Source organism: Moschus berezovskii, chromosome 4 (assembly GCF_049115385.1).
Source record: "Moschus berezovskii isolate FMDL1 chromosome 4, NW_MosBer_1.0, whole genome shotgun sequence".
NCBI lineage: Eukaryota > Metazoa > Chordata > Mammalia > Artiodactyla > Moschidae > Moschus > Moschus berezovskii.
Genome location: NC_142463.1, coordinates 118,048,803 through 118,065,928, shown reverse-complemented (window position 1 = coordinate 118,065,928; position 17,126 = coordinate 118,048,803). Strand labels below are relative to the sequence as shown.

The 17,126-nt window shown below is 38.6% G+C and overlaps 1 protein-coding gene across 5 annotated transcripts in view; it reads right to left on the bottom strand.

The window, feature by feature from the left end:
* Positions 1–1,010: 1,010 nt before the first annotated feature.
* UAP1 (UDP-N-acetylglucosamine pyrophosphorylase 1) overlaps positions 1,011–17,126 on the bottom strand; it is a 33,822-nt gene continuing 17,706 nt past the window's right edge. For 2 of the 5 annotated variants that reach the window (XM_088835982.1, XM_055401945.2), the window contains 7 exons: positions 16,240–16,412; positions 9,767–9,960; positions 8,319–8,459; positions 7,455–7,643; positions 6,305–6,355; positions 2,705–2,771; positions 1,011–1,585 (listed from right to left, as the gene is read on the bottom strand). In XM_088835982.1, coding sequence (XP_088692108.1) covers positions 1,493–1,585; positions 2,705–2,771; positions 6,305–6,355; positions 7,455–7,643; positions 8,319–8,459; positions 9,767–9,960; positions 16,240–16,412 — 908 coding nt within the window. In that variant the 3' untranslated portion in view covers positions 1,011–1,492. The remainder of the gene's footprint in view (positions 1,586–2,704; positions 2,772–6,304; positions 6,356–7,454; positions 7,644–8,318; positions 8,460–9,766; positions 9,961–16,239; positions 16,413–17,126) is intronic. The other 3 variants (XM_088835983.1, XM_055401947.2, XM_055401946.2) reach the window with 2 other exon arrangements.

Here is a 17,126-nt window from a genome sequence, read left to right as displayed (position 1 = left end):
TTAAACTCTGTACCTCTAGAGAACAGAGGATCATCCATGACATTCTACCTTGTGACATTTTATCAATGGAAAATGAAATTTATTAATCCCTTTAGACATAATTTAAATTTTTTTTCATTTATTCAGATATCAATTTTTATGCTTTTTGTCAATACTTAAAGCCTATATAAAATGCATTTATAAAGCTCAATATTTTTACGCAAACTACATTTTAGACATAAAGGACCCTTACAAATATCCAGTGACCTATGGCCTATATTTAAAGAACCACCTTTCTCTTTTTAATCCTCTGTGCTTAGTTGACAGCTCAGTCATGTCCAACTCTTTGCAACCCCATGGACTGTAGCCCACCAGGCTCCTCTGCACATGGGGATTCTCTAGGCAAGAATACTGGAGTAGGTTGCCATGCCCTCCTCCAGGGGATCTTCCCAACCCAGGGATCTATCCCAAGTCTCCCTCATTGCAGGCAGATGCTAAGCCACCATGGAAGCCCTTTAATCCTCTAGTTGAAAGCAAACAAACCAAAAACCTGGATGTTAGTGATTAACTTGCTGAGGAAATGCAAATATCACAATCTTTTGAAATTCCAAGTGTCATCAAATATTTGAGCAAGAGAATAAAGCGGTGATATGAAACAAGGTTTTTCAACCTTCACAGTTTGAGCCAGATCAGCTCTCGTTTATAGGGGCTGTCCCGTGCATTGCAGAATGGGTAGGAACACTCCTGATCTCTATTCATTAGATGCTAGCACCACCATTCCACCCGCTCACTTATGACAACAAAAAGGCTCAGGATACTGCCACACATGTCCTGGAGAAGGGCAAAGCCACCTTTGGCTGAGGGCTACTATTATAAAGTGATTGGAGGATAAAGTCCCAAGTTAGATAATCAATAAAAAGCTGGAAGACTGCAGTCATAGAAGTATTAATTTGGTTTTTCTTGTATTATCTCAAAGTTTCTCCAAAATTTCATATTTTCCCAATGGAATAATTTCTTCACAGTACAAATGACACTTGAGACAAGAAGAAAAGTTTATTTTACTCTCCAATTATTTTCTTAAAAAAATTTAATTTTTGATAAAATAAAACAAACTTTTAGTACCATAGAAACCTTTCGACATGTACAATGACATATTATTACTATGTACAACTTCAAAACAAATGCTTCCAGCTCCAAGTAAAGTGATGTTGAACACCCTGACTATACTTAAGTTGTAAGAAATTTCCAAGATGGCCAATGTTTTCCTTAGCTTAGAAAAAAAATACAATTGAAAAATATAAATAAGACCTTCAATCAGCTGTGAATCATAAAAATGCTTTCTGAAGTTCAGTCGTCTTATGAAATATGTAGTAGTTACAAGAGTTCAACAAGCGAAATGAAAGCCTGTGTATATTCAAACATGAGTATTCCAGGAAAGGTCCTGTAGGTTCACAGTCAGTCTATCAAAAATAAAAGCTATTCTTATTGTTGTGGAACTTATTTAGTATCTGGCTCATATACCATTCTTCACCAGCTCGTGGATTCCATTCTCATCAATGATTAAAGGTGCATGAAATTCTTTATCTGCCACATAACTTTCTAGTCCCTAAAAGAAAGGTCAAAATAAAAACATAGTTAGAAAACTGACCAACACAAGTCATGCAGTGCTGGATTTAGTGTCTATAAGAATGACATAAAGCATGAATGCTAAAAGTTGGATTGAGATACAGAAATTTAAAAGTCAATAAAAAACTCCATTTAGTTTACTTTTAAAACTGGGTTTAAAACAAACAACAAAAAGAGGGAAAAGTGTTCTGATTATAACATAATATTTAAAGTTAATAAGATGACAGTCATTCTTCCTATAATCATCACCCGACAGTTAACATTCTAGGCAAGGTGGCTATTTCTGATGCTAGAACTAAGCAAGCTGACAAGGATCTCCAGAAACAAAAACAAAAACAAACCCTGTACATATTAGAATAAAAGGACTCCTACATCCCCTGGTCTTAAAAGTGAAAGTACTAAGCATATGAACAAAGTAGACCCACTGAAAAATATTTTCTTAAAAAAATTATATTGTACTAAAAAAAGCCAGAAGATTTACCTTAAAAGCAAGGCTTATTTTTAAAAGACCACTGCATTCTGATGTACAGGTAAAATGAACTAAACATTAAACATTCTGTTCATGGCAACTACGGCACTGATACAAAGCCATACCAGGAATTTTCCAAGAGGTTTCTCATTCTCAGGATGAGCTCCTCAGGGGGTGCCCACTAGAAAACGCTGTAGCTTCTCCAAGGACAACTCTGTGCTGTGCTGTGCTTAGTTGCTCAGTCATGTCCAACTCTTTGGGACCCTAAGGACTGTAGCCCACCAGGCTCCTCTGTCCATGGCATTCTCCAGGCCAGAATACTGGAGTGGGTTGCCATGCCCTGCTCCAGGGGATCTTCCCAACCCAGGGATCAAACCCGGGTCTCCCACACTGCAGGTGGAGTCTTATCAAGTAAGCCACCAAGAAAGCCCAAGAATACTAGAGTGGGTAGCCTATCCCTTCTCCAGGGGATGTTCCCGACCCAGGAATCGAACCAGGGTCACCTACACTGTAGGTGGATTCTTTACCAGCTGAGCTACCATGGAAGCCCAAGGACAACTCTACTTCAACATAAAACAGTATCACAATCCTACTTTTAAAAGAATAGGGAAAAGAACAAAGCAGACTTACTTCTCCAGCATAGGAGATAAGAGGAGAGATTTCACACTGGATTGGCACATCATTGGCGTCCTTCAAGCTAAGAAAAAAATCAGACATGTTGAAGATTCTGCTTCCCATGTTGCTTGCCAGAGTGAAAATACAGATTATAACTTCCCTCTGAGAAGCCTGAAGGTAACAAAATTCTCCTAAACAATCAGAGTAGCTCCTACCCTCATGATCACTAAATTTCCTGGGGAGTAAGTTAATGCAAACTCATCGTGGTTCAAAGGGCACTACTTGGGATGCATGCCAGTAATCACCAGTAGCTCTTCACAGTCACCAACCTTGATATACTTATCCCTTAATGTACACACTATTTTTTATCATTTCCAAATTTTAATTCCATAAAGAAAGGACTATTTATTGAGTATACACTGCATTCCAGGCTCACAGCTAGACAATTTGAATCCTTCGAATTTCATTTTAATCCTTGTCACAACCTCGCATGTTAGGTGCTAATGTTGACCAGCATTCTAAAGCTACCCTGTCCAATACAATGACCATTAGCCACAGACCGTTATTTAAACTTGAATTAAAATGTTTTAAATTAATTCAAAATTCAGTCTCTCATTCATAATAACCACATTTCAAGTGCTCAGTAGCCATGAACAGCTAGCGACTACCAAACTGGACAGCACAGATATAGAACATTTCCTTCACTGCAGAAAATTCTAATCGGACTAAAAGGTCAGTGAGATCTTCTCCCAGTACAGCCCACATCTCCTAGATTAGCTGAGCTGACACTTATCCAATGTTTCAAGGAGGTTCACTGTTACTTTTTACCAACGTCCCTTCACTGCACCCCAGTGAAGGCAAAGCTGAAGTCACCACTTGCTTCCTCTAGATCACAGTCTAACATTTACATCCACTCGCAGTACTGAGTTCCTAAATTACATAACACAAAAGTTAATTAAGAGTGCTTTTAGTATGTTTAAAGTCACTAACCTCGAGATTTTTCACCATTTTGAGAATTTTACCAGTAAAATACAGGGCACACAAAAAACCTAGTCTTTTGCAGCCTCAAACCATTAGCTCTCCTTTGTTTCACCAAATATGTAAGTCTGAAGCTTTGGTGGGGTCAATAAAATCAGACTTTCTGTGGTCAACCACACCCAGTCTTTCTCCAAACAACCATTTAGTGAGCCTTCCAGGCACTCTATACCCTACTCCAACTCATTTGCCTGCTACTTCCCAGTCAAACCAGGCCAGACACAGGCACTTCAGATCATCGCAAGTCATTCTCGTGTATGGTCCCTTTAACTATCCAAATCAAACCCACCCTCCAAGACTCAACTCAAGCCCCAACCTTCCTCTGACCACTGCATTGTACACTGATTGTTCCCATTCATTTATTTATAAAAACAAATAAATTTATTAGACATGCGATAAGTCACATGCCTCCTAGGATAATTACTATTTATACCACACATTTAACACGTAAACAACATCACTGTCTGATGATTTACTTAACTTTAATGTACGTGCATCTTGAATCTCCCAGGAGGCTGTAAGAAATAACTGATTTCTCTTATGCACGCTCCTTCAGCCCCTGGGATTTCAGTACCTGAAGGTCTGTGTGCAGGCCTGCAAATGCTCGTTGGCTGAATGAACAAATGAACTATGAGGGCAGACAGATGGGAGACTAATTCAAGTACAAGATGAATTAAGAAATGGAGCACTTGTCTCCGCAGCCTGAGATGTAGATATGTGTCAGATTTTATCAAAAGAGCTCAAGAGATCGGGTCCAGACCCTCTGGGGACAGCTTGGAGTCACATAAAACCAGATGGGAAAACGAGGGCCCATTCCATTGATTAGATGTATATAGCCCAGTCCCACCTGAACCCCTAAAGGATTTGGTGTGCCAGTAATTAACTGAAGGTGTCTTTGAACCCAAGGAACACGTAACCAACTTGAATATAACTTCCCTTCCATACCACAGATATCCCCCACAAAACTAAGCAAGCTGGATGCCAGAGAGGAGAAGAGACAGGAGCTACCATTACCAAATGTAAAATCTCAGGGGAAGGCAAATTAGTTGTCCCCTATTCTTTAGTCAAGCATCCTTTTGGTAGCTAACACTGTTAGGTGTACAGTGAAAAATAAAAATAATATCATTTTGCCAAAATTTAATATCCCTTCTTTCAGAATACCTCCAAGCTGCTTCTTCCCACTTTTATAAAAAATACTCCCCTTTCATCTCTCATTTTTAAATAATCTTTTTCTATTCTCTGAGGGTATCCTTTAGTGCTAAGAATTTAGGAAGACCTATTTCTAAGTCCATAATCTCATTTGGGGCCAAACTTTGATTTCAGTTTAACTATTCAAGAAGTGACTACAAATGAAGCAAATGAGGGTGAGGGAGTGTGAAATAAAAGAATTCAAACAAGAAATAAATAATGTATAAAACATTCTGTATCTTAGTTGAGCTAGCTCCATGTTGTTTTCAGTTGTATACTTAAGAAGCTATCTCACTTAACAGATTGAAAGCTATGTTTCAATGAAAAGGAAATTCAGGATCAAAACTTTATTTTGTCAAATTGTAAAAGCAGCTTGCTTCCACATATTAAAAATGATGGATGGGAGAGAAAATGACAAAAGGCTCTAAAGCTGCCATGGCACAAGGGGCAACAGTCACCTACAGCTGCTCTAAGAACTAGCCAACTTTGAGTCTACTTCCTTATGTCCAGGGCCACATCCCGGAAACACCTGACACTCACAGGGACTTGTCTCTGCAGGGTCAGGATGAGTGGCACAGGCAGGAAAAAACACACCAATGAAACGGACATCCCTGCTACTCTATTTCTGAGATAAATGCCAACTCCAGATCCTTGGCTCTGTACACATGTCCTAAATTATCCTAAAAATTTAAAATTCAAACTAAACCCAATAACTTTCAAAGTGTAATAAGAATATCAAGCTGTCTCTTTGGCTATAAAGATAATGGCTTTTTCAAACTTTGTCAGTACCCAAATAAGAGAGGGTATACGCTGCTGCTAGCTAAAAGTTATCAACTGTTAAGACAAAAAGGTACTTTCTTTAGGAGCAGGATAATAACTTACTAAAATAAACAGATACCAAAAACGGAGCAGTTACTATAAAACTGAATCAAAAGAACAGTGTTTCCACATTAAGAGCCATTCAATAAATCAGGAGCAGTTAGCCTTTGTACTGAGAGCAGACATCTAATTCAGTAAGACACATCCATAGGATATCATGTTTATCCAGCTGATGCTTATGCTAAAAAGGGTACTCGGACCCACATTTGTTCTTCCTGGCCTGTGACCTGCTCTAGATTTTATCCTCCACTTGTAAACTTGTCAGTACAGGCTCAAATACCTATGGTGAGAGTCTTTAGAAAAGCATGCTCCCCCTTTCCAGCATGCACTGAGATTCTGAGTTAGTGCCATCCAGACAGAGACCTGCCACCAAGTAAGCAATAACCCCACCATAGCTTCAGCCCTTCACCCCCAGACCACCAAAAGGCAGAGAGCACTAAACTACAACGCCAGTTAGTATGGAGGGAAGCACAGCCCCACCACCATGCACTGCAGGCAGGCTGGCATATTTACTTGTGATTGACATCAGCTGTGACGGCCTCTGACTTTCCATGCGTAGCACTGCTATGTAGGAATAAATAAGCATTAATGGGAATGGAAACAAACCAAACAATAAAAATGAAGGGGAACTGCAAAATACACTTGACCGGAAGGCATGTGTTCATGGTAAATCATAAACCTGGCAAAGGAGATCTGAGGGGGAAAAACAAACAAAAAACCTCAGTGGTCAAAGACGAAGCCTGAGGATCACCTGACATGCCACAGAGCGAGCCTGTTGACAAGACAGAGCCTGAGGGTGGCCTTGGACTGAGACAGTCTACCACTGCTCCTTCTTAATAGAAACAGTTATAACCCAGTAAGTTCCAATACCCAATGTTCGAACATTTAAAAAGACATTCTACCACTTTGTGCATACAGTCTTTTTATCCCTTAAGAAGTATAAATTATATGGCAAAACGTTTTTGACAAAAGTATAGAAACATCAAATGATTTAGAAAGGGGGAATTCTAAGTATCAAGGGAGGTTTTATCATAAAATATAAGACAGTCGAAAAGCACTTTATCTCATATTTGAATAGCTCTAAGGATCTTCTCTTTTTTTTTTTTAAACTTCTAAAATCCTAACCATTTCAACAGTTTGAGTATCAGTGAATGTAAGTAGCATGCACATCCCTTCTTGGCACCTCCCTCTGCAATCTGAAAGTGCCACAAGGAGAACTGCAGTATGTGTGTGTCTCAGAGGCGGCCTGTGGGTGCCAGGTCTTTTGGGGTGGGGGGTTCGTACATAACACTTGAGGCCACAGATACATGGGCAGCAACAATAATTCCTCTTTCCCTGTGGCACAGCGGTTGCTGATGGTCTTTAATCCTGTGGCATACCAAAAGAACTACCTTCTGACCGTTCTCCAGCAGGAGTCATTTCACCGACATGGTAGAGGGGCATCCAAAAAAACAAAGGCTTTACAAGGTTCCTCTTTCAGGGGCAGTAAAGCTATTGCTCTGTCTGTAAGGGGCCAAGCCTTCATTATTTCACATCATGAACTGCCACAACAATGCTTAGCTCTTTTCAAAGTTCTAGGAATACATCAGATACAGAAGAGAAAGCAGCCCAAGAGGACAAGTACCGGAGGCAGCCATCCAAAGCAGCAAAGATATCAACCTACCGGGGAATTGCTGGGAGGCGAGAGCCATTTTCATCTATGAAGTGGCCTCCTGCATTGAGGACCCAGCAATGATGGAGAGACATCAAAGCATGCCTTGCAGTAGTAGGGTTGTCCTTCCCATTCTGACTGTCTGCATTCTTCAGCGGGGAAAATTCATCTTCCCGTAATACTTCATATACCACAAACTTCCTAGAGTGAAACCATACAAACACTGCTTTATTATGAAGTAAAACTGCATACACAGCTTCTGACTTTTCTCCACATAGCTAAGTCTTTGGTCTTCAATTACAGTCTCTCTTAATGCAATTTCAAATGAATGCTGAAAGAAATAATGTTCATCCTTGGATGAAATAAATTTGGAAAAAAAAAAGAACTAAATTTGGAATTATCTTCTCCACACAAAATGAGAAATTATTTCCTTCCCCAACAATATATATATAACATAAATCTCAACTCAATTTAATGTGATCTTTAATCAAGAGAATAGAGAGCAATAAGTTAAAATCATTCTCACTGAAACATTTACTCATAGGCCAGTAAAGCCTCCTAACCACAAAATGGGCCAATTCTCTATCTCAATCTTTTTTGTCTCTCAGCCAAAATAAGAGACTTTAACAATTTTTCAGGAGAGCCAGACAATAATTGAAAATTTTTAAAAAGCACTCACAGGCAACTCAAACCATATTCTTGCATTGGTGATTTCATACTAGAGAATGATAATGAATCTAAACTATATACTCACAATCAAAACGCCATGCCTGACATACCTGCTGTCAACTGTTTTCTGAAAAGTGTCCTGCCTAGAAGAGCAAAGAGCAACATCTCAAGACATACTTAATCTTACTGATGTTATTCAAAACATACTTTGCAAACTGGAAGATATCAAAGACAAATTTTTCCATCTTTATTCCATTCGGTTTGTCTGGCTTAATTAACTGCCCCTGGGAATCCACAAATGGAATCTTTTTTTGAGCCACATGGTGCTGCAACTGAGGTTCATAAATACTATGGAGGAAAAAAAGAAAAAAAAAAAAAAAAAGACAATCACTTTCCAAATTTAAAGTGCCAGAGAATCTGATAATCACACTCAGGAGCTAATGCATCAACAAGTACTAAGACTTTCAAAGGGAAGGGCATTCATTAAATTTCAGTTCATATTTAAATATTAAATATAGTATTTTTTTCATTTGGTGAAATTTTAACTGTTAATGTTTATGGCATTGTGCTTTGTACCGTTTATTAAACAAAAATTTAAAAAAATAAAAATAAATAAATAAACAGATTTCCCTATTCATTTCTTTAAAAAATCAAATGATGATCTCTACAATAAAAAAAAAAAATACACAGCTCATAACATCTCTCCCATAATTTCCATGTCTTATATAAAAATGTTCCACTCTCAGCCCCAATTTTCCCAATTGGGATCCTCTGTCAAGTGTTAGATGAAATGATGAGTATTTATAGTTACTATGGGTGAATTAGTAACACAGCTACAAAAAGCACAGCAGTAAATATTTCGGAACTGGAGCTGAAATTGTCAGGTAAAGCTTAGTAACTTTTTAAACAGTAGGCAGTCATCTTGAAAGTCCAAAAAGCAATTAAATGAAGAATCAGATACTGAGAATGTCCTTCATTTAAAAATCTGGTGGGATAAAACAACTCTTTATTATTAGCTGACACCACTATGCTGACTTCCATGCTTGATCTCAAGCTCTTTTTCCTTTACTTTCCAATCTACTAGTTCCTAAATGTTAGTCAGAGAACCAGTTAAATTAAATTGTGTGGGCAACTTTTTAAAAAATACAGATGTCTACATCGACCTTCAGAAAGTCAGTAGATGTAGGGTAGATAGGTATATCTTTTGAGGTTTCCAGTTGTGGTAGAGAGAGAGGGTGTTGCCTTTCTTACTCGCTGCTGCTGCTGCTGCTGCTAAATTGCCTGAGGCGTGTCTGACTCTATGCGACCCCATAGACGGCAGCCCACCAGGCTCCCCTGTCCCTGGGATTCTCCAGGCAAGAGGACTGGAGTGGGGTGCTTCACCAGAATTGCGCACAGTTAGAGGGAAGGAGAAGAAAAGGGAGAAGGGCTCTGGACTCCAGTTAATACACAGGGAGAACGGGCTACTACAAATTTGCACCTGGTGATATAGCTTACTAAAAACAACCACAGTGTCAAGTAAACTTCTATCTGATAAAGGAGATCCTCAGGAAGAAAGATGAATTATGGACTTGAAGTTTCTTCCTACTTCTCAGGTGACTTAGCTTCTGATTAATAATAAATAAATTTTGCAAAAGCCCCCATCTTGCCCATACTTGACAACATCTCTCAGAAATGGTACAGTGAAGAAATGGTTGGCAATGTTCCCAGCGTTGAACAGCAGTCGTCCATCTGAGCTTCGTTTCTGAGCTGTTGCCAGAGAAATCTCACTATATTCCACCACCTGGTATACTCCATCCACTCTGCAAACCACTCCAACTGGTTCTGTAGGGTTTGTTTTCTCCACCACCTACCCACCAAAGAAAGAAAACCGTAGAGAAAGAAATCTGATCAGGGGCTATGCTGGAGATTTGTCATTTTCCAAGATCATGTTTATAATTCTGCTTACTTTATCTTTAAGGTATAAAATCAAGAGGAATCTTTAGATAATCATTTATCTTTATATTTGACAGACTAGTTTTCAACTAGAAAGTGGTAAATTATCTCCCTCCTATTTATCAACTAACTAAACTGCAGAGTAGAAATTCCATCACAGACATAGGGCCCAGAAGAAATCACACTGGACTGTGAATAACTACATCCCCCCCCATCTAATATATTTTCACTATTGAATTGATCCTCAGTCACACACAACTACTTTGAGAATAAATGAAACAAAATCTCTCTGAGATTCACAAAAGAAGTGAGGCATTTTGCCTCTCATTTTATATTGCACAAATCATTATTTCATTTGAAAATGGTGTTGCTTTCATTTTCATTCATGAATATAGCAAATTCCTTATTTTTCAGGAACTTGGTTAGATGATAGCAGGGTTACAGCAGGCAGGTCACACGGTTCCCACTCTAACTTGAATCAGAAAAGTCCACTCACATTTATGTCTTGCAGGCTTGGTTTTATTTGAAGTAAGAGATTCTATGCTTTTTTAAAGTCTGAAAAGAAGTGATTTGATAATCTAGCAAAGGCTCTAGGATGGTGAGGGAGCTGACAGAAAAAGTGTTTAGTCAAAATCAGAGGGAAAACAGAAGAGTATGTAATTAAGAAAAAAAACCTCACAGGTGATTCTGATACCCCACCACCCTATTTACGTATCACTGACCTAAATTAAGTGTTTAGAATACAATTATAAAGGAACCCCATGTAATGCACTAATAGAAAACTCAAGCCTCAGACGAGATGAATATCCAGCAGAAGAATCAAACAATTAAAAGATTTGAAAATATTTGGTTTGCCTTGTTCTATTAACAATTCAGCATACTCCAGAGTATTTTGAAAAAACTGTCCCCAATTTCAGTTGGAATTTCCAATTCCAGGACCCACCAGCAGTAAAGAGTGAATGGTTATACTTACAATCCCTGTATGATTAGAATACTCCAAAGTATCCAAAGTATACATGAAATTATACCAACGAAATTAAAGCTTTTCTTCAGCAACTGATTTCATAAAACAAATACAGCCAGTCAGTCCCTTCCAGACAAGTGAAGTCACTACTGAGCCCTTCGCTTACACTGCAATTAGAGCGACAGGCACCGAGTGTAGCTCGGCGAGGCTGGGCTGCTGGGGACGCCGACCTGCTGTGTAGTTTCACTGTCTGCCACCTTGAAAGGAGCACAGTATTCAATGAAAAGAATCCTTCTACCACAGAAGTGGATAAAACTGAGAGGGACATACAGCAAAATGATTTAAACCAGTATTTCCAATTCCAGTCTATCAAGCCATCACCACCTCTCACTTCACACTCTACACAGTGGGCATCTCAGGAGGCAGGGCATCTGGAATGGATTCCTATCCACACTAAAACACACACACACACATATGAGGTTAGTTTTCCAATCACTTGTATATAGCCCTACTCCTGACCAGCCATGGAAAATAAAAATAAGCATATTCATACTTTACTTTCCAAGTGTTAATCTGCCAGTGAAAGGTATGCTTTTATAACAACTATGAACCTCCAAATACTGTAAAAGTCTATATTACAAAAGAAAGCATTTGTAAAGTACATGAAGTTGGAAGTCAGTTTATATTCTACAGAAAAGATATGCAGCATAGAATTAAGATGTCTCTTGATTTCCTACAAGTTAAATCCTGACAAGCTGAGCTCAAAATACTAACTTTAACCTCAAAGTTACTATAAGTGTTTTACAAAATTATCTATTATCATATGTGAAACGAATCACCAGTCCCCAGGTTCGATGAATGATACAGGATGCTCAGGGCTGGTGCACTGGGATGAACCAGAGGGATGGGATGGGGAGGGTGATGGGAGGGGGGTTTAAGATGGGGAACACATGTACACCCGGGGTAGATTCATGTCAATATATGGCAAAACCAATACCATGTTGTAAAATAATTAATCTCCAATTAAAATAAATTAAAAGAAAAAGCTAAAAAAAAAACTATCTTTAATTAACAATCATTCCTACTCTCTCAGCTATGGACTTTTGTAAACCACTCCACTAAGTCTTTTCTCAAGGCTCTCACTTCATTAAAAATACTTCATTCCCCAAGGCAGGAGACTATTAAATAAGAACTAAAAAGAATTCTCTGCAAAGAATTCTACTACCTTCTATGAATCACTCCCTAATTTAGGTGTTTTTTAAAGTATATTTTAATATCTATGATTTTTTAAATTAAAAGGGTGGGAAGACAGATTAAATAAATAAATGGTTTCTAACATCTCTAAAATTTTTCAACATATACCAGTCTCTTAATATTTCAGTTCCATCTGAATATTTATTTATTCATTCATTGAGAGACCACTACGTTATATGCTAGACACAGAACAAACAGGAAGACTGAGAACGGATTTGTCCTAGAGGACCCGCCAGCAGTAAAGAGAGAATGGTTATATTTACAATCCCTGTATGATTAGAATACTCAAAAAAGTTAGCAGACCAATTCAAAGGTTTTGAGCTGCCAGCAAAAACATAATTAAAGAATTGATTTATTAAAGTGATATAATACTAAGAGTTGGGAAACATTTCTAATTCTGCCTCTGCTAATGTGATGATGGACCTAGAGCCTGGAACTTACTTAGTACTGGAACTCAAACTGTTCATTTCTAGATCAAAGGGGCTGACCAGATAGATGATCTCTGAGGTCCCTCCCAAGTTCAGCATTCTCTAATCATTTAGAATTTAAATCGATTCTGAAGCTGAGTCAGAGAAGGAAATGGCAACCCACTCCAGTACTCTTGCCCGGGAAATTCCATGGACAGAGGAGACTGGCAGGCTACAGACCATGGGGTCACAAAGAGTCAGACATGACTGAGCGACTGAGCACACACATGCTGAAGCTCAGAGCAGTACAATTTTAAGCTTCTATCTTAGAAAGAAGAGTGACACCAAGTGGAACAAAGTCAGAAATACAGTTCTGCTTTGTTTTTCAAAGCTTGCTGTTGCTACTGCTGCTAAGTAGCTTCAGTCGTGTCCGACTCCGTGCAACCCCATAGACGGCAGCCCACCAGGCTTCCCTGTCCCTGGGATTCTCCAGGCAAGAACACTGGAGTGGGTTGCCATTTCCTTCTCCAATGCATGAAAGTGAAAAGTGAAAGTGAAGTCGCTCAGTCGTGTCCGACTCTTCGCGACCCCATGGACAGCCGCCTACCAGGCTCCTCCATCCATGGGATTTTCCTGGCAAGAGTACTGGAGTGGGTTGCCACTGCCTTCTCAAAGCTTAGTAGCTTTAAAAAGTTAACCTACTATTCCTGTTAGGGGATGGAAGAGCGGATCTGAAGAAGGAACCGTGGGCTACTGTCAGGCACCAGCAGGCGCCCCTGGCAGGGCACAGCTGAGTACAGTTTCTGATCTTCCCCTTCTCCTCTCCGAAGTGGAGAGCACCCTGAAACCACTCAGAGCTGAGCCCCACCCCAGAACAGGCAGGAGGACTGAAAGCCAAACCTTGAATCTTCCGAGGCGGAGCAAATCTCAGCAAGTACAATCCAATGCACTATCACAGTTCAGTAGCTATTTACAGTAGGGCACAGATACTCATAGAGTACTGAAAGGGACAGAGATCTTCAATCAGTGAACTAAACCCTTTATTTTCAGAGTTAGGAGGAGTCTTATTAGGTCTATCAACTTAATCTCTCAAAACTTTTACTGGTAAATTTAAGACTTTAGCTTCTACGACTTTGCATTCGATTTGGAGATTAATTTGGAAATGGCATCTTTATAACAGAAAATCTCCAAATAAAGATACATCTCTTATGGCAGCACTTCTTTTTTTCTTTTATTTTTTAATTGAAGGATAATTGCTTTACAGAATTTTGCTGTTTTCTGTCGAACCTCAACATGAATCAACCATAGGTATGCATACATCCCCTCCCTTCTGAACCTCCCTCCCATCTCCTACCCCATCCCACCACTCTAGGTTGATACAGAGCCCTTGTCTGACTTTCCTAAGCCATACAGCAAATTCCTGTTGGCTATCTATTTTACATATGGTAATGTAAGTTTCCATGTTACTCTTTCCATACATCTCACCCTCTCCTCCCCTCTCCCCATGTCCATAAGTCTATTTTCTATGTCTGTTTCTCCACTGCTGCCCTAAAGTAAATTCTTCAGTACCATTTTTCTAAATTCTGTATATATGCGTTAGAACACGATATTTATCTTTCTCTTGCTGACCTACTTTACTCTGCATAATAGGTTCTAGGTTCATCCATCTCACTAGAACTGACTCAAAGGTGTTCCTTTTCATGGCTGAGTAATACTCCACTGTGTATATGTACCACAACTTCTTTATCTATTCATCTGTCAGTGGACATCTAGGTTGCTTCCATGTTCTGCTGCTGCTGCTAAGTCACTTCAGTCGTGTCCGACTCTGTGCAACCCCATAGATGGAAGCCCACCAGGCTTCCCCATCCCTGGGATTCTCCAGGCAAGAACACTGGAGTGGGTTGCCATTTCCTTCTCCAATGTGTGAAAGTGAAAAGTTAAAGTGAAGTCGCTCAGTCATGTCCGACCCTTAGCGACCCCACAGACTACAGCCAACCAAGCCCCTCCATCCATGGGATTTTCTAGGCAATAGTACTGGAGTGGCTTGCCATTGCCTTCTCCGCTAGCTATTGTAAATAGCGCTGCAGTGAACAATGGGATATATGTGTCTTTTTCAATTTTGGTTTCCTCAGGGTAAATGCCTAGGAATGGGATCACTGGGACATGTGGTGGTTTTATTCCTAGTTTTTTAAGGAATCTCCATACCGTCTTCCATAGTGGCTGTATCAATTTACATTCCCACCAACAGGGCAGCACTTCTTTTTAAATTCATATATTCAAAATTTATATGCAGCTTAATTTGCTTTTGTCAGAAACCTATACATGGCTTTTGCTTTTGGCAGAAAGGTTCCCCCTTCATGTCGATTATAAAATTATTCCAACAATACTGTAAATCAACTAACTGCAGTAAATAAATAAATTATTTTAAACTTTCTTCTATATTTTTTCACTTCGTTTTTCACTTTGTAATCCACTTGAAATTGATCTTGATATGAGCTCTGAGGGAGACAGTTTATTTTAAGCCAGTTTCCCATTCATCTCCCTGCAACGATTTGAAACGCCATCTTTGTATACAGTACATTCTTATATATATGTGAGCTTGTTTCCGATTACCTGTTCCATTATTCTGTCATTCTATTCTGGTTTCAGTACTGCACTCCAAGTTACTTTTTATTTTAATAGCTAATAGATTGTTAACACTCTTCCTTCCTAATTATCATTTTTTTCAACATTTTCCTGGTCATCTTTACATGTTTCCTCTAAACTTTACAATAATTTTCTCAAATATCCCCAATACAGTCTCATTGGGACTTCGATCAGGATTATGTTATACTTTAATTCAGTGAGACCTGATACCTCTACAGATTTCCAGGAAAGGAATATTTACACCATTAGCATTTTATAAAATCTTCCAAAAGTATTATTAAGGCCTTTCATGTCACAAAGTCAAGTCTCTTATATTATCATCTATGCAACTAAGGAAAAAATGCTAAAAATTACTATGGCAAGGGCAGTCTAGTTATATGGCATTACAAACCTCCCTCTATTTCAGTTTCGGTATGTTTGTGGGCACTCAAGCAGTTATTTAATCTCCTTAACTTCCCTTCCCCCCTATCTGCATACTTCCATCTTTATGCACAAGACTATCATTAGTTACCTTGTCAAATGCATTGCTGAGTCTTCATGTGCTATTTCTACCATATTTCTTTTACTTACTACTCCAGTAACTTTGCCATAGGAAGAAACTTGATATTAATGAATCCAACAACTTGATATTATTAAGTCCAGCCCAGACCCAGTGATGACCATTCACTTTCCCAGGTACTTACAAATCATCCTCACATATTGTAAATTCTTACTTGTGATGAACTAAGCATACATCATTATTTATAGAATCAAATGCTGCGAATTAAAGAAAAAGTAGCTATGGGACAATTTAGCTACTTTAGAAGATGAATGGTTCTAAAATATCCAAATCACCCTAAAAAGTCTAGCGTGACTCCTGGAACTTATATCCTGACAAGAAAAAGACCACATAAAGCCTCATTATAGTTGAGAAAGGCATTACCTTTGCTCCACAGTCTGCTCCTTTTTGAATGCAAAATCCAATAAACCGTGGGTCTGCTACTTTTACTAATATGTTGTCAACACAATAGACATGAATGCTCCAAATGCCTCTTTGCTCCATATCCTCCACAATATTCTGGGCTGCAAGAGCCCGATAAAGACCACCATTCCCATCTGGGGAAAAAAAAAAACTGCCTGTTAGTAGCAAACCAAAACTCATTATGAAGGTAACTCAAAGATAGTTCAATGTTTCTAAACAGGGCAGAAGATCTCTGAAAACCAGTTTTACATGACAGGGCCAACAAAAACTGAGTATCCATAAGTAAGAATTCAGAGGTCAAAAAGTTATACTATGTGATTTCAAAGATAATTTACCATAAGTATACAGAGAATAACATTATTAATATAAGACTAGGCAATCCTGAAGAACATACTTTTAACTCAGTCCTTTCAACAATCTGGCCCATAATACACAGTGAAACATAAAATTCTTTATCAGACAATGATTATTTTATAACATTTCAAGTTTTATTTGCATGAGTCAAATTAGCTCTGTATTTACAGCCCCAACACTGCCAATTTCATCCAGCTCAATAATAAAAATATATGACCATCTATACCAAACAATTTTTAAAAAGCAGATTCATATGAAGGCTTGTGGTGGTTTAAATTAAGTACAGGTCAAAGCCTCTTCTTTCTCCATCTATTTTTAGTGTTTCTTTAATATACTTCTTCCATAACAACCTCAGTTACAGCCTAAATGATGACAAAAAAATTAGACAACTTCACAAAACTAAGCTAAAAATAGTAAACTCTTCCATTAATTAAAAAGAATTAAGCAAGGGTTGCTGCGATCTGCAGAGCACCATTGTAAATACTATTTTTTAT